This window comes from Ptychodera flava, chromosome 9, assembly GCF_041260155.1.
Source record: "Ptychodera flava strain L36383 chromosome 9, AS_Pfla_20210202, whole genome shotgun sequence".
Lineage (NCBI taxonomy): Eukaryota > Metazoa > Hemichordata > Enteropneusta > Ptychoderidae > Ptychodera > Ptychodera flava.
The window spans coordinates 38,380,682-38,405,856 of record NC_091936.1 but is presented as its reverse complement, the minus strand read 5'-3'; the positions used below and the strand labels follow the sequence as shown (position 1 = coordinate 38,405,856).

Genomic DNA, 25,175 nt, shown 5'->3' with positions numbered 1-25,175 from the left:
CTCAGGACCCCCTCGTCAGTCTTCCATTTTCGAAATACGACCTTAACTTATTCAGAAAAACCAGTCTGTAGGTTTATGTCACCTTGTATACTAAATGAAGCCAACACGCTGTTTAACTGTGGTTTAAAACTGACATGAATTAGTGTGCAAACGCACGTTTTTATTCTCGTACCATTAATTTTGTGTACAAAAGTCACGCCTGTTGCAATCCTCTTTGTAAGCCCTTGCGTTAAAATCACGCCCGTCAGTACTTGCCGCTCTTCTCGTCTGCTTACTCATACGCTAAAGCTCTGCATGCGTTTCGTTTTCTCACATTTTAACAGACCACTTCCCTCATCAATATGAAAAATCGTAAAAAAATCCTACGTTGGTGTCTTTTTCTAGGTCTACCGGGTACACTCCATTCATTCCACGGAAACGTCACCCGGCCAGTGGGCCCGGACCTCCTTTTCGGCTACGGGCTCACCAAATCACTCGAGTCCCACCACTTCTATGACGCGCCTCAATCCACCCTCACCATCAAGTTCGCGAGCCCTTGACGACACAAACACTGATCCCTCTGCGGACTTGGCATCACATTTGCTGTAAAAAATTAAATACTAAACGTTGGCATCACCCAGGCTACGTCTTAACGGCGTTCTTGGTTACAAAAACATTATCGACATAACCGTAAAAAGTTGTTAAGGATCCATCAAGAACAAGCATTTCAATTTTCACTTGATAATGGTGATTTTCTCTGTTAACCCATTCTAAATCTACAACACTACGCATACGTACTTAATATAAATACATGGTTTGTAACAGGCTAGGTACCAAGTGCTTGTAACACAATTTTCATATTATCGATCAATATTTATATAACTTATTTCTTCAATTGTTGAGTAAGACATGAAAACATTAGGACTTGAATATGCGATATCTTCAGCGGGTTTAAAGCCCGATTACTCATTTTTAACACAACGATCACGCAGTCCCATACGCCGAAAACTATTAATTTCTTTTTTATGTTTATAACTAGTATGTTGTTATTCCTCTTTCCTCCTCGCCTGATGATGACGACCAGGTTCACCTGTTTTACGTTTCCTCTCCGGCTTTTTTCACTTCTTTTGTTTTCCCAGTTCCGAATGATGTCAGCCATGATCTCCACCTCAGAAAGTATGCGGGATTCGTCGAGCGCCACTAAATACCACTACAGTTCGGTCTGCTAGAAAAACTCTCGGCTGACTGCAATCTTTGCAAAACTCGCTGCCTGCTGAATTTTAGTAAAAGAAAATCTAACGCATGTAATTCTCCTTGCTCTGTTGAATAACCTGGCTGTTTGGCACGATCGCAGATTCGTGGCTGTTTTGTTTCGAACATGTGCTTCTCTAGGAGGTCGACTGACGCGGAAATTTTGTAAAAACCATTCATTTCATGTTGCCAAAACCATCGCCGAGGGCGCTATTACCATGTGAACCACGTGAAGTCCTAATTCGGAGAACTTGTAGTCGTTTAAAATTCTTATGTGAGAGTCTTAGTTTCTTAAAGATGTGTATGAACACAACGGAACCAAAGCAAAGTCAGTCTTTGTAAATATTTTGTCTAATATTCCTTAAGCTCTTTGTACATTTCAAACTATGTGCTATTTTCATAATGCTTAGTTTCTCCCTTTCCATGTATAAATTAAATAACAATAAAATTATTGAGAGAAAATTTATCGGTTCTGTGTATGTTTGTTTACTCATAGGGGTGTGCAAATGTAGTAGTCCTATGCAGATACAAGGAACAATTTGTAGTAATTTGCCGTTCTGCTGGTCCAACGGACAAGTGTACACTATGACGGTTTTATGTCCATAGAGAATGTATCATGCAGGGACTGGCAACCTGAAATGCAGGGACCGCAGGACTTTTGTCGAAGGCCAACTAAAGACTGAACAAGTTTGCTGACCTCTGCATTTTAAATCGATATTTTTCGATTAGTATGGATTTTACAGATTGATTAGAAGGGACGGTTAGAACAGCAGACACAAAGGCGGACTCGATAGACTGATCAAGGTGGGGGTATGGAATGCCTTCTTACGGTAACCGTGAATCAGTTTTTACAGAGATTCACATTACACCTGGGAGAAATTCACTGTCAGTCGTGGATATCACATGAAAATGTCCTGATGGTTCACCTCGCCTGTGTAAAAACATCAAAGAAAAAGGAATACAGCCATAGAAACATGTAGGTTTCCTTCGAAAATTTAGATTATAAAATAGATGTTGGACATTGCAACTATATTGAAGGTAGTATGCCCCTCAAGAGGGATAGACTTCTACTTTTGCTCAAACTTGATGAAATTTTCAACCATTCTCTTACCAAATCGAGAGTAACAATCAAGGGTCACCTTGCAATCTTTGGTACCAGAGAAACAAATTGCCTAAGAGTTGCCGATATTTGAATTCAAAATGGCTGCCATCCCTGTGTTACTCTATGGAGAAAAATAAAATTCCGATTTTCGAAAAAAACTTACTCGTTAAAATTTTTCTTCCTCTAAGAGCCATAAAATGAGCCCCATAAGTGATAGGCCAGAAGAGCATCGGAAAAAAAATTGAAAGTCAGAATATCTGTGCCCAAGGAACATTCTAGCTTAAAGGGCCAGGTTGTTCAGCTTTATCGAAAAGCAAATTGACCAGCTTGATATAATTTCAATGGAAACAAGGGACCAACAACATTTATATATTAAAGGTCGCTAAGAAGTAACGCGAGAACCAAGGATTGGTTAGTCTCACTGAAAACTCTCTCTACGTTACTGTAACACATGAACCTTTTCTTGTGATATTTGGTCACGACAAAGTCGATGGACGCGAAAATAAATCTTCTCAGTGACAGTATTTACAGTAAAACTAAGCAGTTGGGGCATAGAGGACCGTCGCGATGATCATTGGCGCTTAATGGGTAGAAATATTGGTATGAATACGTTGTCACGCATAAAGCGCGCTCACAGAACTAGAATGGAAGTCGTTTGCGCTATTCCGGAATGGTTGGTCGTACTCATGTAACAAGTTCTACAGGTTTGAAGCTGTTCAGTACAGTAGCATCTAGTCATGTGGTTATGGGTAAAGTTTCTACACAGATTATACGGAGCGAATTGGTCGATTAAATGCATAATAATTATTATATATATAATGTTTTGATAAACGCAAACCTAAATTGCGTGCCTATAAAGACTGGCGTGACGGAGTCCTCACTATATCTGTATGGTGTTTCAAAGAAAACAGACCATGTCTCTATTTATTTCCAAACATCGAAGATTATCGCCCGAACAACTCGTCATCAGTTCTTTACTGCTTCTGCTATCCCGTAGCTCAGTAAGGTAATACTCCTAAGTGTTCGTGATCGGTAACAATAAATAATTGGGGAGACTAGGGCAGGAAATTAACAGAATAAGGATTGTTTTCTTTGAAAGGCTGTACAGAGATAGTGAGTGAATAACTACAGGCACCACACACTTCATCTTCGTCGAATAAAATGCTTTATATATACAACATATATTTTTTCATAAATTTTAATTACTTATAATGCTCGCTTTATCCTTTGGTTTCTCTCATTTTGATTTGGGTAACTAATCAGTTCTCATGCAACTTTGAGAAAAACGGAAACCTCATATCAAGCTCTTGATCATACTTAAGGTAGTATGCGCCTCGAAAGTGAAAGATTTAAACTTTTGCTCAAACTTCCCTTAAGGAATCTTTCAACCATTTTCTTTCAAAATCAGGGATCACCATGCAAATTTTGGTACTAGAGAAACAAATAACCCAAGATTCACTGATATTTCAAATTCAAAATGGCCGCCATCCCTGTGTTAACTCTATGGGGAAAACTAAAATGTTCGAATTTTCGAAAAACTAAACCGGTGAAAAGTTTTCTTACACCAAGAGCTTTAAAATGAATCCTCAAAAGTGGTAGATCAGAGAGGAATTGTAAAACTTTGAGAGGCCGAATATCTGTGTCAGAGGATAGGGTCGATACACACAGAGGATTTGGTAGAGTTGTTTCTTCGTGTTCTGATGTTTTGAAGAGGGAGTAAATACAAGAAGACACGATTGGCGAAACCATACATCAACGCTATCGAAAAATCGAGGGGTGGCTCTCCCTGCATGAGTGACTACTTTTTGCTACCAATTCGTAAGATTTTCTTGCCACTAGAAAACGTTTGCAATCTCGATTTTCATGAAGACAATTCTTTACGAGGATAAGCTCGATCATTAAATTCAAATGGCCGACGTTATCGGTCGGTGTGTTAGACGACAATATGTTTAACTGGTCTCTCTGGCCTTCTTCAATGTTGTTTTCGGGATACAGAGTTATCTAATTGATTGGTCACCCAATGTATGTACTATACCGTAAATTGGATTCAGCCCTCATTTCATATATCATGCCAAAGACATCTGCATCACATAGGATGTCTCGATGTCAAAGTGGACACAGTTTCAGTATTCCAGATAATACGCCTTGTAAAGGTGGTAATTTCGCAGGCTGGTCTTTTTTAAACACGTGCGTGACATTTTTTGATGCCGCGACTTTTATGAATGTGTGAAGGAAGTCATTCTCTTAAATACATGTAGTCTCAAAACGCCTTTTACGACGTGCATATAAGCAATAATTGAACATGGGTAGTTAATATGAAGCCAGAACAACCTAACTAAACTTTTTAGCCTTGCACGGAAAATAGAGTACCGGCGCGGCGCCACGGTTCCCCTGACCAGTAAATACAATTCAGAACAGGAAACGTACAAATTCACAAATTGACTGAGTAGCTAGTTCTTGAGGTCGTCGGAAAAGCTGGTTGCTAAGAATTCTGGTTGATAACGAACCCTTCATCAATGTTAATATAAGCTGGTTCACCGAGTGTTCACGTGAGGACGAGGCTGGCCAAACAGGCCAGATGACACAATATGATATACTCTTATACTAGTTCTAATACGAGAGAGGATGGGCTAGGGGCAATAGGTACGTTTGCCTATTACTCGTTACACGAGAGTCGTGACGAGGAAAATACGGACTAAAAATGGGGGTATCATACGATGTAAACCGCGAAGCCTGAGTGGAAAGATAAATGAAAATGTCTCGAGGACACCGATCTGAAGTACGCTGCAGACGGGTTGATACTATTTCTGCTACTCCTAGTTTCCATGGTTACTCGTATAGTGACCGTGCATGAATCTTGGAATAACATTAGCCCTGAGGGAATCCTCAATACACATCAAAAACGTACCTCATTACATTCTATGTCTTATACATGGAAATTCGATACTTGCTTGTTCTGTAAAGAACACATGTAAATATTCCGTGTTTCTGGGCACAACTTGAAAGCAAGCTAAGAAATGAAATTGTACAAATTGGCCCTAAAAGGATGGCTTGATGTGTCTTTTCATGACGATTATCTAGGTACGTGTCCTGGATGTGGTCTTCCCACACTTAACGTCAAATTCACCGCACAATGTTTGATGTCACATTCGTGCCCCATGCAAGCCTGCCTCACAATATTAGACTAAAAAAGTCACAGACCGGCATTTTTTCAACCTTTGCTTACGTTAGCATATGTTTCGTCTTGAAGTCGAAAAGAAGAAATTTTCACGTGCGTATGGAGTGTGCATCTTGCTCTCCAATGTTAGACACGGGCCCTTGCTCCCTTCTCGCCCGGTCGAACATCTGCGCTATTTATTGTGGGGGCATTGATAAGCGAGGCACGCGTACTGTAGACAGTAAAACCATGAACTGCTGTGGTAAAGGTTCATGATGGAGACCAAATCGAGCGATACTTTGAAGAAACCATGTTGCCAATGAGAAATTGTTTGTTTACTGGCAACAGGATTTTTTTATATTAGGAAAAAACACAAATCAAACCCAAAAAACCCCAAATACATAAGAAACATTCGAAACGGAAAGATTCACCATTTAAACATACTTGAGGGACACAGATAAGCGTGATCTAAATTTCTACTTTTTAACAACAACATTGTGTATTCGGTATGCTAGGCCTCCAGCCTCTGATACATTTAAAGTCACATACAGAAACATAAATGAATGGGGTAGGGTTGTACAAATAGCAGGCAACTCTAGTTGTACAAAACACAAAAAAAACCCCAGAAAATTAACCCTTTTTTAACAATTGTTTCCCTAGCTTGAAACCATAGAAGATAAATTTTGACAGATTAAATAAAGTACATGTGTTTTGATACTTTAAAAGCGGACAGTCTAAATTTCATACAATGTGTGTGTGTACTTAGGACAATATTTCTCTTGATATTCTTTCAAAGGTTGTTTGATTGCAAATATTGTACAATTGATTGAACAAATCGTCCTGTAATTTGTTCAATCAATTGTTGGGCTTCTTATGAGATGCTTAGATTCTTGGACTCTTCTTGCAGGACTACTTCTTTGGTATTAAACAAAGCTAAGAAGATTGTTATACGGATACGGATTTTGAGTAGTATGGATTGAGCAACAAGTGGGGATCATGGTATATATTTGATTGAAAGATTGCTGTAGGCAAGAATGGTCAGCTGCATTAAGAGACTCCCAACAAATGCGGAGCTATGCTCAATTTAAAACTATGCTTGAACTTTAATCGTATCTCTCAAGTAACAATGTCACAAAATTCAAATGTGATCAGGAAAAACTTCGCTGTTCAAGCCATAAATTAGAAATTGAAAAGGGACGTCACTGAATTCCACCTATGCCTGTCGATATGAGAATTTGTATGTTTTGCAAAAGTCACGGTCTTTCAATTGTAGTGGACAAGTGTCATTTTCTAATGTTTTGTTGTTTATAGGAAAATGACATGTCTGGGTTAATTCTACAAAGACACCTACTATACTACCTAGAATAAGTGTTTTGCCTTATTAACATGTACAGTATAAGTTACAACTTTTTGTTCACAAATCATTTAAGAAAACTGATTTCTTTGTAAAGCGTACACACCGATAGACTGAAAGGTCCGTCGCACGAGGGCGCTCTCTACGCTCCCCGTTGTAACAGGAGGGGAGCGGAGAGAGCGTCCTTGAGCAACGGATCTTTCAGTCTACAACAACAATAATGATGTATCTAAATGTGCTGCTGTTTTGTTTCGATATTTTATGTTTGTGATGCAACAATGATTTACCTTTGTTATAATTTTCTCTCTGCGAAAATGTAACTCTCTTTGTGTGATGGGCAGAGGCCCTCCCACTTGAAAATAAAATTATTACCGTAAAGTGTGTTTTTTGATGGAAGTAAACGCGAAAGGCACTTGCAGTCGTTTTTGAACACAAGTAAAAACTAGGTCAGGTGATGAAAACATACCAGGGAAAGCGTTCATCAATTAAAGAATATATATTTATGTACTGTGTAGCGGTACGCGGTATGTAGGTATTTTGTCACAAGGGCTGGCGGTATTACGGGTACGATATGACTCTCTGACTTATATAGCGTATGTTTCTCATAGGATCCAATACCAGGTCTACCCTCACAAGTGCTAAGGAAATGACTTACGAACTGGCGATTGCCTTCGTTAACCTATTGAACGGTGTTATCGTTCACAACAATACAACCGAGGCTGTTTGTTTTACAAAACTGTATAAATAAATAAATAAATAAATAAATAAATAAATAAACCAAAAAAAACAAACAAACAAAAACAAAAGAATCAAAAAAAGTTGAGGTTCGGCTGATGTGAATTCATGTTGCCGGACACATCCATTCACGTTTTTCATCCATCATTGATCGACACATCGATTATGGCCCCCGAGGGGCCGTTTACCAGAAATACATTCTATTCTAGTGAGGTATTTCCAGTAACTACGGCCTCTCGAAGTTGTAAGCGGGCGCTATAGCTCTTATAACCAGGTCATTGGTGTTCAATAACTGTTAACTGCCTAATCTTAATCCCCTCCATTAGCTATTGGATAACATGGATGTTCTGTTTTTGTACATCCACGGTAATAGGTATTAGGGGGTAGCCACGGGTATGCAGTTGTGAAAACGTACTCTATATAATATTCGTAGTATGCGCCTCGAAAGTGAACGACTTAAACTTTTGCTCAAACTTTCCTGAATGAAACTCTAAACCCGTTTTAACGCATGAAGAAAATTAAATTTTGGATTTTCGAAAAACTAAGACGATGAAAGATTTTCTTTCTCCAAGAACTTGAAAATGAGCCCCCACAAGTGGTACATCAGAAAAGAATTGTTGAAATTTGAGTCTAGTTATCTGTCCCTGAGGCGCGCTCTACCTTAAGGTAGTATGCACCTCGAAAGTGAAAGACTTAAACTTTTGCTCTAACTTTCCTCAAGGAATCTTTCAATCATTCTCTTTCAAAATCAAGAATAAAAATAGGGGGTCATCGTGCAAATTTTGGTACTAGAGAAACAAATTACCCAAGATTTACCGATATTAGAAATTTATAATGGCCGCCATCCCTGTGTTAACTCTATGAAGAAAAATAAAAATTTTTGAATTTCGAAAAACTAAGCCGGTGAAAAGTTTTCTTTCACCAAGAGCTTTAAAATGAACCCCCATAAGTGGTATATCAGAAGAGAACTGTAAAAGTTTGAGAGTCCGAATGTCTGTCCCCGAGGTGCGTTCTACCTTAAACGAAAAAATGTAATACTGACTACATCCTGCGTTAAACTTGGTCAGTTTGTTTGTGGTAAAAGTATGACAAGTCCGACACACTGAGAACAATATACTCTTCCACTCCAGCAGGGAGCAGCATAATGCTGCCATCAACGACGATCTTACGTATGCTTTTGTTTCTTGCAGTCGGCAATCAGCGATGACTTATTCCAATTCAAACGCACTGACACTTAATATTTCATCATTTATGAGTAAGCTCCTGTATGACTACTCAGTCTATGAGAAAGTAAAATAGTTTAGGAAGCAAGTGCGTTGATGGTGCTTACAACAATGGCAGCATGTCAAAGAATTTCCTGAAATGTTTGACAATCAGCACCTATATGTAAGTCCCGATGTGTGCTCACCAGGAGAATATTTGGTCAATCATCCTATGTAGTCTGTTACCAAACTTAGGAATAAATAAATAAATTAACAAACAGAAACATACCTCTTAAGGACTAGATAATGTCAAAGGGCACTGTCTATTACATGGAAAATTAGGTGGACCATATATTTGTATAGACTTGAAGATTCGTCGCTCGAGGGCGCTCTGTACACTCCCCCTCTTTGTATGAGGAGAGGAGCGTAGGGAGCAGAGCGTCCTCGAGCGACTGATCTTTCAGTCTAATATTTGTAGTCACACATTAAAAATGCCACTGGTGAATTTGTAGTCTGACGGTTGACAGTTTGAATGGAACATTTTGAAGTCAAAATATTAAAGCATGGTACAGAGGGTGCAAAAATATTTGTTCTGAAGGGTTTGATAAAACCCAGCAACAGTGTCTGGCACATGGGAAAAGATATTGAGTAAGCAAGCACACCAGTATTTAATTTGGGTAAGGGGATTTGCAGCTGCTTGCCTTAGCTTTTTTGCCGCCTTTGCTTTTGCAGTATACTCAGTATACTCAATGCAAATATCTCTTTGTCATTGGCTCATCTAAACCCACATCAAACAACAGATCAGATTTCCACATACTTGGATGGCATTGCATATGATTGACCGACCGACTCAGAAAGGGCAGAGGGAATTGACTACTTGGTCAGTGAGTTGACATCCATCGCCAAGGTCAATGATACACTGGATTATAATATTGAAATAGTCTTGTTACACTGTCACTTGTCCATTTTATTGATGATTGCAACTCCATTGTGATGTATTTGACACTTACTGGCCTAACTGTAAAAGTTACATAATCTTTCATTGATCTATATAGTGTTGATTTTGTAAAACTGCATGGAGATTACATTGAACTATATTCACAATCAGTGTCAACTCACCTTGGAACGACAAAGAATGCACAAAATTAACCATAACTATTTTCACATACCATGGAACTTTTCAAATTCAACTGTTAGAAGCGAAGTGGTCATGATACGATGCCTTGAATTGGATTGTACTACATTAATAAGTTTTGCGGATTGGAATGAATTATGATAAATGTAATCTTTATGGGTCTCTTAGGCAGTAAACTGCCAGAATTTACAACTAATTCACTATCTTTGTATAGACAGATACTGCAGGACTTTGGTCATCGTTCTGAAAACTGCATGAGAAACTTGTGTGAGAAGCACTGACCTGATCCCTTCTGAAACACTGCTCTAATTTGCATAGCAACACTCTTTGGGTCAAAGGTCAGAAGGTTACATAGACATCTTTCCCCTGCAGTTACCTTCTATGTACAATTACATAATAGCGGCTACAATATTTATAGTTATGTCAGGTGAAGTTTGACCTTAGAACCTTTTTCAAGCATGACTCCATACGACACAGAAGAGGGTCTGTAGTTGAACTACTATAGATAAGATGTTTTGCTCTGTAATTACTTAATCTTAATCTTCTAACAAAAAACAGTTATTTGAGAAGAATGGCAGAAATCTCTAAGGTAGTACATGCTTCCAAAGTTGAATACTTAAACTTTCACTCACAAATTTTAATAATTTTCTTTCAAAATCAATAATAAAAATCTGGAGTCACTGTGCAAAGTCTGGTACTAGAAACAAAGTACTGTCAATTTACCGATATTTGACATTCAAAATGGCTACCACCCCTGTGTTAACTCTATGGGGAAATATGAAATTTTCGATTTCCACAAAAATAGAGCTGTGAACATTTTACTTGTTCAAAGCGCTTTAAAATGAGCCCACACAAGTGGTAGATCAGAAGAGAATTGTAGAATGTGAGAGTCCGAATATCAATCCTGGAGGCGCATTATACCCTATAGCTCAAGTCACAGTCTCACTGGCCATTTGCATGATCCTATCTCCCCTAGCATTACAATCTTATTCTGTCAATAAAAAATCACAATAACGATTACTCAGCGGGTGTCATGATTATAATAGTTTAATAAGACACAAATCAGGCAGTTTTGAAAGAAAAAAATTCTGAATTTGGTCAGAGAGGTTACTTGATAATGCTTCTTTTGAAATGACTAAGTTTCATGATTACATTAAAACACTGTACTGCACAAACTATTAAAAGGTGTAGCAAGCTGACATGAGGTAGTGATCAGTAAAGGAGTGTCCTCTACAGACTCTGGTACTTTTTGGCTGCTTGCATCAGGAGGAATGCAGTGTCTGGTTCTCTGGAAGCGTGCCCTGCCATTTGTACCATGTGAAACTCTGCCTCCGGCCATTTCTATGAAGGAGAAAGGAGAGACAGAGACATAGCTGTTTACAAAAAACAGTGCTTAACCCTTTCACCACAATGGTTTGGCCCAAGCCGCCATTGTTATCAATGGGTGATTGTGGACCTGTTTACTGGGAATAGGGGTGAACAGGTTTAAATGAAACCATGACTCGGATGCTGATCGTATGGGTTTTTTATTTTCCTGTTTTAGGATAACCATCCAATGGGTACATAATAGTTTATATACACATAACTAAAATTTGATGTACTACCATACCCATTAACATTGCACAGACAAGTCTGAAAAAATATATGCAATTTTCTTTACGGTTGCATGAGTTTTTGCTAACTTTTGATTTGATGATAAGCACAGATCATAACTATGCTGTACTGATGCACTGAACTGTCAGAGAGTGTCTCTACACAAAATAAATCAAAGGAACCACTGACATTATCAAAGTCATTACACAGAGCGTGAGTGTATGACAAAAGGCAGAAAAGAGTGACAATCTATCAACAAAAATGTACTAAATGGTTGACGTGACTCAGATTTGTGGTGTTGTGTGTTTTGTTGGTCACTTCGTTTGCGCTCAGTCAAAGATACGCATTCAAAGACGGACTACATGAAGCATTTAAAGGTATACTGTCACCTGTTCCAATTTTGCCACAGTTACCATGGAAATAGAAAATCTAACCAATCACAGATTTTAAGCTGGTGGCCGCTTTTTAAAAACAGCGCCCTCCACATGGGTATTTTGAATACCAAGGAATGCCCCTTTGACCATATACATGTATGGGCATATTAAGATTACAGGTGACTGTATACCTTTAAAGCTGCCTCTGATAAGATGCTGGGATGTTGACATGTACAGTTTCTTAAACCCCGGTGCGGGGTATAAAAGACCCCTAACTCATCGAAAATTCATAATGGCGCTTGAGTGACAACTGGCAACAGCAAGGTAGACCGCTCCGTGAAAATCAGCCGAAGCGATTCTCAAACAAACATTATTGGCATACCATAAACATAGACTGTTTCATAAACACGTAGGCCATACAGGTATCCGCAAAGTTTCACAAAGCCTTTTAAAATTACGACGATTAGGGGAAAATCACTTTCATAACAAAGGAAATGGCCCCAAGGGAAGAGTCGTTCCGCGATTCAAACAATTGTCAATCATTCAGTGACGCGCAGAGGTGTAAACTGGTCAAACATTTGCTGTGCATACGAGAATAATTACGATGTAAGCAAACCATGTGTACGCTTAGAGTTACATGGATATTGGCGTGCACACAGAATGAAAACTTCGTGGTTGTCATAAACTATATTACTAACAAGCGTTTATGATGCAATGACATCGCGAAAGTGAGCCATTTTCGGTCGTGACTTAGCAAGAGATGAGTCAGTACCGGTACGATGTATCCTTGCGAAAAGTGCGTACACTGTATTTTACCATGGAGGTAGTAGAACTGCAGGCAGAGTCCATAGTTTACAATGACATAGAAAACAACTAAATATTAAAGCATGGCGGTAGCCTACATGATCAATTTAATTACAGTCAGTCAAAGAGAGCCACTTTTTTTAAACAGCCCCCGCATACCTACGGCCGAAAGTACCGGTACGTTACAGTCGCTTTTGATATAAATGCTAGCCCTGAAAGCGGCCGTATGGTTTGTGTATATGTACACGTGTTCTCACACATGGCAATGACATGTCGTGTTCGGAGGGTTGGTAAGGTTTTGACATACCGGTTGCCCCAGTACCGTTTGGACTTCTGTTATGAGAATTAAACAAAGCTTGTAAAGACATCAAAACAACATTTGTCAATGTCAGTTCAAGGTGAGCAAGTGAGCGTCATCACTGTTATGAGAATTAAACAAAGCTTGTAAAGACATCAAAACAACATTTGTCAATGTCAGTTCAAGGTGAGCAAGTGAGCGTCATCACCCGATCTTCTTTGAAAGGCTTAGCCTATTGATACGTGTCCGAGTTCGGCTCATTGAGTTGGCACTACATCGTAAGATTTCAACAAAGGTTGGACTTTAATTTCTTCAATAACGAAGATATCTATGAACCCAGTCCGTGGTTCATCCCATTGCTCCTAAAATAAACATAACTCATGATGAATTGTCCGGGGTCACCCTCAAAGCAACCGAGCAGCCGACCTTGATCGCTTACAGATATCGTGGTACGCGAGATTCATGGAAATCTCGATCCTTCAGTGATGTAGTGAACTTATTTTTTATTTTAGTGATCGGTCATGACGTCGCGTCGTTTACCTGTTTCCTACCATTTTCCTTACCGTGTTTCTCAGTCAATGTTCTCGGTAATTCGTGATTTCAACATACGAAATTGCCAGCTTCGGATTATTTTTAATGTTTATGTTTATTACTTTCTTGATGATTATTTCCACTACGTACGGCGCCATTTCCGTATGTAGATGTGGGGCTCAGTAGCCGAATCATTCTCGAACGATGACATGACACCGAAACTTCAGTAAATCAACTCAGCAAAAACTTCAGTAGATCAACGCAGTGCGCTCCTGTTTTTATGAAATTGATATTTTTTCCTTCTTTCTTTTTTCTTTCGCGTATTGCGAAGGCTGTGATTTGAGAGCAAACAGATTACGCAGATAATGCGAACGATAGCAACCGATACCAACAGACTCATTATGCAGAGCCATGCCCCAAAACGCCCACCCAAACTTGGCATTAATCCGGATCCCGGTCCATTTCGCCCCGGGCTTTAAGGATAAAACTCTTGCACATAAACTTCAGAGTTGTAAAAGTGTTAACTTTCAACTGTACAAAAAGGAGTCCTCCAAGGTTGATATACTAAACGCTGATGGTGTTACCTGGTTTGCAAAATCCACTGTAAGCACTACTTTGACGTATACTTTAACCCTTTCACCACTATGGTTTTTCCCACATCCATTGTTTTCTATGGTAAAGTTGGACCTGTACACAGCGAACTGGGGGTGAAAGGGTTAACTGCATTTGGCAGGGACTGATTTTTTTTCATTCCTGATTTACATGATCTTTTAAAACATTTCCTCTTCAAACAAGTCATCGTTGATGACACAGTCCCCACTTGTTAATGGGTGCTTTGATTACAGGTCCTCAGAGAGGATAAAGTCCTCTTCATTAGGTCTGTGATAAAAATACTTTTGAATAAATTCGCTTGATACATGTCTGAGTTGTAGTTCAGGACATGAAAAAATCGTAATAAAATGGCCACATGGTGGCCATATTGGATCGAATCACAAAACAAATCAATGTGCGTATGTATGACACAGGTCAATGTCCTTGTACCAACTTTGATTAAAATCGAATGAAATATGCCTGAGTTATGGCTTTGTACATGAAAAAATCATAACAAAATGGCCGCACAGCAGCCATATTGGATCGTATCACAAAACGAATTAACATGCATATGTATGACATTGGTCAATCTCCTTGTACCAACTTTGAATAAATTTGCTTGATACATATCTGAGTTATGGTTCTGGACATGAAAAAACGTAATAAACTGGCCACACGGTGGCCATATTGGATCGTATCACATAACAAGTCAATGTGCATATGTATGACATTGGTCGATGTCCTTGTACCAAGTTTGAATAAAATTGGTGATATGCCTGAGTTATGGCTCTGTACATGAAAAAATCGTAATAAAATGGCCGCACGGCGGCCATATTGGATCATATCACAAAACAAATTGATGTGCATAGCTATGACATTGGTCAATGTCCTTGTACCAACTTTGAATAAAATCTGTAGAAACATGCCTGAGTAATGGCTCTGTACATAAAAAAATCGTAATAAAATGGCCGCCTGGCGGCCATATTGGACCTTATCACAAAACAAATTTACGTGCATATGTATGACATAGGTCAATGTCCTTGTACCAATTTTAAATAAAATCGGTTGAGATATGCCTGAGTTATGGCTCTGTACATGAAAAAATCGTAACAAAATGGCCGCACAGCAGCCATATTGGATCGTATCACAAAAAGAATTGACGTGCATATTTATGACATTGGTCAATGTCCTTGTACCAGCTTTGAATAAAATCAGTTGAAACATGCCTGACTTATGGCTCTGTACATGAAAAAATCGTAATAAAATGGCCGCCTGGCAGCCATATTGGATCGTATCACAAAACAAATCGACATGCATCTGTATGACATATGAAGTAATCCTTGTACCAAGTTTGAATGAAATTGCTTCAGGCATCTCTGAGATATCTGCGTGAACGGACGGACGCACAGACGCACGCACGGACGCACGTACACACGCACGGACATGACCAAACCTATAAGTCCCCCCCGGACAGTATCCGTGGGGACTAAAAAGGTATCAGCAATTACTTGACAAAAATCTTACCTTGTGCAAGTCCCAAGCTGTCTTGGCTGGACAAACGACATCATATCTACCCTGGACGATGGTGGCTGGTATGTGACGAATCTTATCAATGTCATCAATGATATGGTTGTCATTCTTGAACCATCCACCATTTACAAAGTAATGGCTACAGGCAAAGAAAATACCCCCAAAATATTGAGTAATTTTGATTATTCTCTGCAGTAACACTGATCAAGTCAAAAAGGTGATCACTGTGTACACGTTTTCAGGGATAAAGAGAAGCTCAAGCAACTTCCTTACAGAAGGTCAAACATAACCAGTAGACTTTACCTTGCTGTCTTTCCAAGATAGGTTGTACTGAGATGTGATGATGATGATGATGATGGGATTAATCTTGACTATAAATTGTTGATAATGCACTGCATCATCGTGAATGACTGTTACAGTCAGAAGTCATAGTAGTGGAATATGACAATAGTAAAAGTCACTATCTTTGCATTCTCTGACTTTGCTGCTTATAGGACCAACATGAATGGTGATTTGCATTTTAATCTTGGTTGGAGTATGTTTAAATAGGCTACTAAAACAAAGTAACTGAAATATAGACCAATCCTTAAAACATTGTTTGAGAATGAAAATGAAAAGATTAATGAAAATCATCTAAAAAATAAATGTATTAGTGTATTCTGGGAGGTACATGACACTTCTCCTTTTCAGTATTTTTGTCTCTTTCTTCTTCCCAGTATGTAAGAAAATCTTCACATATCAGCTCTTCCGATGGTCAAGGGATCTATCTTGGATCGCAAACTTCCGGTTCAAAACACCTATTATGGATGATATCTCTTAACCCTCACACAGGATCCCTGAGGAATTACATTTCAGACTTACCATTCAATGCTTGCAAACTGGACTGCCCATTGGTCATTGGTAGCTTTCTGTATATGGTTTGGATCAACGATTAGTTTGGCAGTTGAACATTCCCACGCACTCCATGTCCTTGCACACTCCAACTTCACTTTCTCATCACTTCCTGTAAGTCTTCTATAATAGGCACTCATCATATCATGCCTTTCAACCTGTGGACCACAAAACAAATATTTATTTCAATTTTTCCAATTGTTTCCACGGGGTCACTGTAGGATTATTTCAGGTACGTATTTTTGATGCATATGAGATAAAAAGTTTATCAAACTACTTTATTAGTGAATTTTTTCATTTTGTTTAAGTTATAACAAAATACTTGGAGATCAGACGAGGAGTAATTTAAATAACAATTCACATCCTTGCTCTGACGGGAGTCTTCTGGGAAGCAGTGCATGTTGTGGATGGTTGTTAGTTATTGTGATTAATGTTATTAAGATCCTGAAGCAATGTACTGGTATTTGACCTGTTTCTGTATCAGACCAAAGAATGATAAGCCTCTTTCTAATTTGTAATTTGCATTGAAATTTGCCATTGAAGTACTTTTATTGCACAGAAAGAATATGTTTTGCTCTAAATACTAGATACTTTATATAAAGTACACTGGAATGTGGAAAGGCAATGATACGCTGTCCCCGAGCAAATTGAAATGTTTTCCTTTAAACCATTTTTGTTTGTTTTTGTTTTTCTGTATAGTGAAATTATGACAGCTGAAATGAACAGCCATTTCAGAAGCGTTTGCCTATTTCTAAAACAATGCTCAGTATCTACAATCCACAAGTTCAGTAAACACTATGGAGCACGCTCACACCACTTATTGGATGACAGATCTTCCATTCTTACCTCAGGTATTGGAGCAACATAGTCTTCCCAGAAGTCTGGAAATATGTGGCTGGCTCCCTCCTGGTAGAACCAAAGTAGCTCTTTTCTGCAGAATGGCAGGGAGTAAAAAGTGTTATGGTAGGGGATGTGATCTCCTGGAAAAATCTCTCTCATACAGTTACCAATGTGACTGTGAAACAAAACTTAGGTCTACTTTATTACATTTAACCCATTTACCACAATGGTATAGTCAAGCCTTGTTGTTTTCAATGGTGAGCATGGACCTATATTACAGAGAAGTGATGTGAGAGTTTTAATGCAGAGACTGAAAATCTAAGCAAATATGGGTCATTCTTGACTTTAAATGGACAATAGCTGTAATTCTTTGATACTATTTTCATCAATTTTCTTGCAGAAAATAGCCTAGCAACATAGCCTCCTGCGTCTCCCCTAATGTATGTTGAAATACAAGCATAAGTCTCACAATTGTTATACACAAGCTGTTGTTCACAAAAGAATTCCAGTGGGGGAAAAACTTTATTCATCAATGACAACATTTGGTTTTACATACATACAAATTGTATTGACAAGTTGAACATGAGGCATTTCAACATTATTTTGAAAACACAGCTGTATTTTACAGAGAGAAGAAGTGCAGTAATAGACACCAAATCATAACAACAGGCTATGGGGCTTTCAATATCACAAGTTTCGTAAGTTTTTGTTTGAAATATGTTGACAAATTTGAGAAAAGCAAATTTATTCTTTTTAGAGTAGAGTGTTCAAACATTTTAAAAAACATTTTATAAATGATGAATTGAATTCAGTAGGTGCTAAATGATTGAAGAGAAGCAAGAGTTGATGTACTGGTATCACACTTAATGGTTGACAAAATTTGTTATGGCAAATAGCTGGACTCACTTAAAGGGACAAAGTCAGCCACATTTAATAAATTTTGTTTGATGCAAGATACTTCTTATATTGTTTGACCCCTGTTTTAGACAAATTAAATGAGACCATCGCAAAAATGAATTAATGGTCATGACCAATAATTCATTTTCACAATGGTTTCATGAATGGTGAGTAAAACTGGGGTTGAATACCGGTATATGCATGGTCACCAATTTATTCAGTATCTTTCAACATGTCAAACAAATAAGTAGTATCTTGTATCAAACAAGCGACCTAGCGGCCGATATAGCTCCGCTGTGTTGATGTAGAGAATAACTATTTTTGACACATGTTGATGAAGAAGGTGGAAATCTTTGATAGCTCAATGCAGTGGCCAGAAAAAAGTGGCTAAAATAGCTGCAAAAATACACAATAGAAGATTTCATTGTACTTTGAATATATCAAATTGGATCATCCCTAAGAACATGTCAACCAAAGCTATCTGATGAGTAGTTTTTTGGAGAATAAAATTTTCTGACCAAAAATGGCAACAATTGCCCAAAAAAATAAAATTTGCAGATTTCATCATAATTTCAAAAGATCAAATTTAGTTCATCTATAGAAACCTGTATACCAAATTTCAAAGCTGTTGAACAGTACTTTTTGAGAAACACATTTTTTAACAAAAAATGGAAAAAATTGACCCAAAAATTCAAAATTGCAGATTTCATCATAATTTCAATAAATATTATTTAGTTCATCTATAGAAACCTCTATACCAAATTTCAAAGCTATCAGACCAGTACTTTTTGAGAAACACATTTTTTGACCAAAAATGGCAAAAATTGCCCCAAAATTACAAAATTGCAGATTTCATCATAATTTCAATAAATATCATTAAGGTGATATGTAGGAACCTGTATACCAAATTGCAAAGCTATCAGATGAGTAGTTTTGGAAATACACATTTTTTGACCAAAAGTGGCAAAAATTGCCCCAAAAATACAAAATTGCAGATTTCATCATAATTTCCACAAATATCATTTAGTTCATCTGTAGGAACCTGTATACCAAGTTTCAAAGCTATCAGATGAGTACTTTTGGAAATACACATTTTTTGACCAAAAATGGCAAAAATTGCCCCAAAAATACAAAATTACAGATTTCATCAGAAATTCAATGTATATTACTTAGTTCATCTATAGAAACCTGTATGCTAAAATTCAAAACTATCAGACCAGTACTTTTTGAGAAATACATTTTTTGACCAAAAATCGCAAAATTGCCTTTAAAATGCAAATTTGCATATTTCTGCACATTTGAACAAATCTGAAATAGATCATCCCTAGGGACGTATGTACCAAATATCAAAGCTATCTGACTGGTAGTTTTGAAGGAGAAGATTTTTAAAGATTTTTTTACCAAAAATGACAAATATTGCCTTAAAAATACAAATATGCAAATTTCACCACAATTTGAACAAATCTGTCTGAAGTCACCCTAAGTAAACTGCATATCAAATTTCAAAGCAATCAGACAAGCGGTTTCAGAGAAGAAGATTTTTTTACCAAAAACACCAAAAAATGCCCCAAAAATACAATTATGCAAATTTCACTACGATTTGAACAAACTTAAGTGAGGTCACCCCAAGTGAGCTGCATATAAAATTTCAAAGCAATTGGACTTGCGGTTTCAGAGGAGAAGGCAATTGTTGACGGACGACGACGACGACGGACGACGACGACGACGACGGACGACGACGGAAAATCAACCTATTTGATAAGCTCCGCGTCGCTGACAGCGGAGCTAACAAAATTCATGAAAAATGGCCGACTTTGTCCCTCTAATGAACAGCTGGTGTATATTACCAGTGTTCAGCCCAAAATGAACACATATCAGCTGTTTGTTGATCACTGCACCACAGGACAAAATTGACATGCTTACTGGTTTTTTTTAATTCTACAAGATCACCTTTGTTACCTCATGGAGCTTATTTAGCGCTGTCTGAAAATGGTTCCTATGCTACAACCTACGGCACACACATGGAAAACAGATGACCAAGCGAAACACAAATTTTATACATGAAGCTGTGTCTTTTATTGGTAAGAGCAACAGAAGACTGAAAGATTGATTAGTTTTGTGGCAATAAATTTCTCTTGATTCAGACAAGCAATCGATAAAATCGCACATTGTGCACACCTCTCATTGACAAGAAGTTATTTATTCACTTTTTCTGTCTCAACCCTTTGAGAGCTGCAATTTTTCCCACCAAAATTTTAGTGCAACATTTTACCAATTTTTAGGAATTTTTTGTAATTTTTTTTATAATTTTAACTATTAAAGTGGACATCACATCTCATTTCTGCAATTCTTTATCAAAATTTTGGCAAAAATCTTAAAAAAAATTGACTTGGGTATATTCTTTTAGGGAAAGACTGCATTAACTTGCATGGTACCTGAAACCTGGGTCCTTGCCTGACCAACTCGGGTGACAAACAGAAGACTTTTAATCCCCAAGGTGTGAATGTTCCATTTTTATGTTTATCTTATCCAGCTGGTGCCATTGTAGTGCAATTGTAGGAAAGGCAGGTCTGTGAAATTGATCACTTGATAACGAAGTAGGGAAGTAGGGCATTCCTATTAAAGTTAATGGAGCTTTCCCGTAATGCTACAAAGATGACAAAAATTGATTTTGGCGCTCAAAGGGTTAATACATCACAGTTCATTCATTATATAGACATGACTTACAGACTAGAGAATGTTGGCAAGTTTTCTGATTATCTTGTATGTCTGTGCATTGCTTACCTCCTGAGTGTGAATATACCCCTGAGTATGAGGGCTTTGACCTTCTCTGGATGGGTTTCAGCATATGCTAATGAAAGCGTGGATCCCCAACTACCACCAAAGACAACCCACTTGTCAATGACAAGATGCTTGCGGAGCTTTTCCAAATCCTCTACTAGATGCCATGTTGTGTTATTCTATTTATGAAAAAAATAAAATTTAACCAATGGCAAGACAGAATCTGAGGTTAAAATTAAATCAAACTTCAAGAATTTTTCATTAAGAACTTTGGCAACATGATTTTCAGTCTACCTATAAACAAACATGACTAAGTATGTATATAGATAATTATAATTATAATAATCATTCTCGACCACGGGTCATCCGGGTACTTGCGGATTCTTACCGGTACCTCATTTTTGTGTCACAGCGCCGTGAAAACAAATAATTGAAGTTCGGATTTTTTAACCACCAAAGCAAAATTCAAAGTGTCATTATACATAAATGACATAACTTTTAGTTCTGCTTTTTTTACAAACAATTTCTGTGTCATTCGCTCTTCTGTATTGTCTGATCTCTCATGCACCTCGCTCATATGCGTTTCACCTACTGATGTCACTCTGCGGTCGAGAATAATTATAATAATTGTAATAATTGTCATTATATAGATAATTTAAACATCTGTTACTGAAGTTTCATGCATCCTCTAATATTCAGACAGAAGTGTTTATATATATATATATATATATATATATATATATATATATATATATATATATATAGATATATATATATTATATATATTTATATAGATAGATAAGATAGATATGATTGTATTAAATAATTAATTAACCAAACAGTGATGTAATATAGATTTCTAGACAATAAAGCTTACAATAGATAACTGAAAACCTATGGCATTCTGTTCAGACATATTCTAACCCTACTGTACAATATCTGTTTTGTCTCCTCTTGTATTGGTTTCAATTATTAGGCACACACTGATGTCAGGTGCACAAAGATTAATATTCAAAAGCTAACCATTAAAATTCAATTGTTTATCCTACAACTAATTACTGTACAATCATTTTATATCATGTATCTTCCTACTATTCCTAGAAGGGCAGGGTAAAAATGACATGAACACTCTTTATTTGATGAAAGTGCAGTCCTCCTGGATTGTCGATGGCCACTTGTGTCACTGTGGCCTTTGCCTCTGTTATGTAACATTGTGCAGTCTATGCAGATTGAACATTTCCCAGGGCACAAATCCATACCTTTGGCATTCAATCTCAAGCCCGCAGCTCTTGGCTGTAGGGACAATGCATATGGCACTTGCCAGGCGGGCTATGTTGGTGTTTTGGACAATGAAGGCACAACGTGCTGCCAAGTCTACATTTCGTACATGGTCATTCCTAAACACAAGTAAAACGAAGTCTGTACCACGAGGATACAGCCAAAACGAAGTTTCCTACAAAAACATGGCTTCTGAATTCACTATAACTGTACTGAAAAAACCTTTAACAATTTTGTTGCTGCAAATTTTGCCATCTCATATTTACCTTCAGTTCAGCCGGAGGTGTAGATCTTCCAGCTCCTCTTTGATCAAACAAAATAATTCTATAAACCGCTGGATCAAAAAAACGTCTGTCATGATGAGTGCAACCACTCCCTGGCCCACCATGTCTGCAATATGACAGTAAGCGTACTGGAGTGAGCCACCAGTTCATATACCGGAAGATATGAACTACATTTCGAGCTGTATACAGCCAATTGACTTTTCCTTATAAAGAAGGAAATGGGAAATGGCTTTTGTGTCTCAAACTCCTAAGTCTTTCTATCAATTACAGCTGCAATATACACATTCAACTTTGACACACACATTTCAATGCTATGAAGGTCACTTTCCTCATATATTAATGTCCTGCTGATCTACATTAAAAAAACTGATAAGAGATAGAAACAACCTATACCATGTATTCCATAGCACAGTGGTAGTTTATAAAATAATGAAGACTGTCGACATTTGTAAAATGATATATGTACATGTACTATGTGATATATTGTTGATATATTGCTGATGTTGTATAAGGTATACATGTATGTTAAATCAAGAGACTGCTGATGTCCACATCTGCCAGCAAAAGATGGTTTAAGTAATTTTAATGACCTCATGGGTGGGTAGCAAACCATTTTCGTACTGTTCTGCTGAAGATTATTTACACCACTGACCGGTGACGATTTTTTTCCAAAATCCCTCAATAAACATAGGGTGCCAACAACAATGACACCTCTTAATTCTTTAACCCCTAAATTCCCATGTACAGTATATATACAGGCGTGGCTTTGGTAAGTTACCAGAAATTTAGGCCTGATTGACACCACTAGTGTTATAAACTTTTTACACACTAGACCAGATTTAATAGCTGACATAATGCTGATCAAAAGTTGTGACAAGTGTTTGGCTATACACTTCCTGGAACCCGTTATGAAACATTGTATAGGAATTCTTATGGATTTTAGGAATTCAATATAGCTTGGGTAATACCTGGGCATCAAGATCTAAGTTTATGCTAGATTCATTTAAAACTGGTGAATGATTCTGAAATATCTCTTCCTCAGAAAAGGTGGAAAGAGAGTATGGCGTCACACTCATTTGAATTAACCCTTTACCTGCCGGACAGTATCACTTACCAATCAGCAAACTCAGTGAAAAGCAGTATTAAGTCAAAACCATATGTATTTTAACCCACTTGGCTTGGTCTGTTCCAACAGCTTGAATACATGACAATGTTTACATGTTTACAGTATCGGTGATTTCAGGGGACTTCAAATGGTCAATTTTTTTGTAAAAATGCACCAAACGGGACATACTGTGCTTCACTACTTTCAAACTTGATCTGATGGTGAAATATGGCAGGAAAAGGGTTAACACAGCATATTTTGCTCAAAATCACTTTTTTTGCAAGATTCATTCTCTTTCCACTTATTTTTTCTGCAAGATTAAAATCTTGGTTGGGTTTACTTTTTGGTGGCATGACTTGAAGTTGTATATTGGGTGAGGAAGAAGCAAATATATGCAAATCATCCATTTTCCAGGTTTCTTTACCTCCTTTTTTATCAATATATACACGTATCAAAAAAAATTAAATGCTGTGTGTTCCCGGCGTTATACGGCCTGCGGGAGGCCGCACAACGCCGGGAGAACACAGCACGGTACACTAGGGCCAGCAGATGTACTACAACATGCGAAGAACGGAGACATAATGCAAAAATATTATAAGGGGCGTACACAGATCTGCTGCAACAGAATGTGTGTTGTTGATGGATAAACGCTAAATACGATTATTATACTTGCAAGAAAACTACTGGTTTCCCGTTTGGATTACCACTCTGGTCGTAATACAGTTCGTGAATATCATCCACTTTTAGCCTTCCGTGGTCGAAACAATCCACTTCCGGATACAAGTGGTCGTCTGCCGATCCCAACGACATGCTGCTCATCGATCGGCGAGGAAAACATGGGAAGAATTTCCCGAAGAATCGTCCACACAGCTTGGCGCTGGACTTCTTAGTCAAACTTATAGAGCGATTAAAATTGATAGGAGTCCCTACAGCAGTCTGCAGGAATACGTGTGCATAGCATGTGTGTCGTGAACAACGGAGATAACGCATCATGATTCACACTCTAAACAGTGGCGGCGCTCTCACTTCCGTTGCACTTCAGGGGTGCGTTTACACACCGGCGCAAGGTAGTTAGGCTGCGTTCACAAATAATGACGGGGGGGGGGGGCTGGAGGAATCGCGATTGATATCTTATTTTTTTCAGATCCCCCCTTCAATACCCTAAAAAAATTTCAAATCCCCCTGTACATGATAAAATTTTTTCAAGTCCCCCCAACTGCCACAAGCCCGTGAAAAGATGTACGCGCAGAAGAAATACACATGTATCGTGCCGTTCCGCTTGCAGATTTACTATGATTTACTATGATTGCCATGGAAAAAAAAAACCATGGCAGGATAGGGAAGGAAGCCTTAAAGGCTTATATAATCCCTCATTCTGTTAATATGCTGGTCCAGTCTTATTTTAAAGTCACACACAGTTTTGACTTGAATAACATGCTCAGGCAAGTCATTCCAGTGGGATA

General features: G+C 37.9%; 2 protein-coding genes across 10 annotated transcripts in view; one reads left to right on the top strand and one right to left on the bottom strand.

The window, feature by feature from the left end:
• The window catches only part of LOC139140916 (PDF receptor-like), a 141,986-nt gene extending 140,294 nt beyond the window's left edge, over window positions 1–1,692 (top strand). For 4 of the 9 annotated variants that reach the window (XM_070710402.1, XM_070710400.1, XM_070710403.1 and 1 more), the window contains 2 exons: window positions 385–584; window positions 1,119–1,258. In XM_070710402.1, coding sequence (XP_070566503.1) covers window positions 385–584; window positions 1,119–1,128 — 210 coding nt within the window. In that variant the 3' untranslated portion in view covers window positions 1,129–1,258. Of the gene's footprint in view, window positions 1–384; window positions 725–1,118 lie in introns of those variants that run through there. The other 5 variants (XM_070710399.1, XM_070710401.1, XM_070710406.1 and 2 more) reach the window with 3 other exon arrangements.
• An 8,026-nt stretch (window positions 1,693–9,718) lies between these two features.
• Window positions 9,719–24,739, bottom strand: LOC139140915 (probable proline iminopeptidase). Its single transcript, XM_070710398.1, has 7 exons — window positions 24,386–24,739; window positions 22,590–22,713; window positions 21,049–21,224; window positions 17,374–17,458; window positions 16,498–16,685; window positions 15,631–15,775; window positions 9,719–11,256 (listed from the first exon to the last, which is right to left on the bottom strand). Exons 1-7 carry the CDS (start codon window positions 24,703–24,705, stop codon window positions 11,146–11,148), a joined length of 1,149 nt encoding a protein of 382 aa, XP_070566499.1. The 5' UTR covers window positions 24,706–24,739; the 3' UTR covers window positions 9,719–11,145.
• Between the last annotated feature and the right edge of the window lie 436 nt (window positions 24,740–25,175).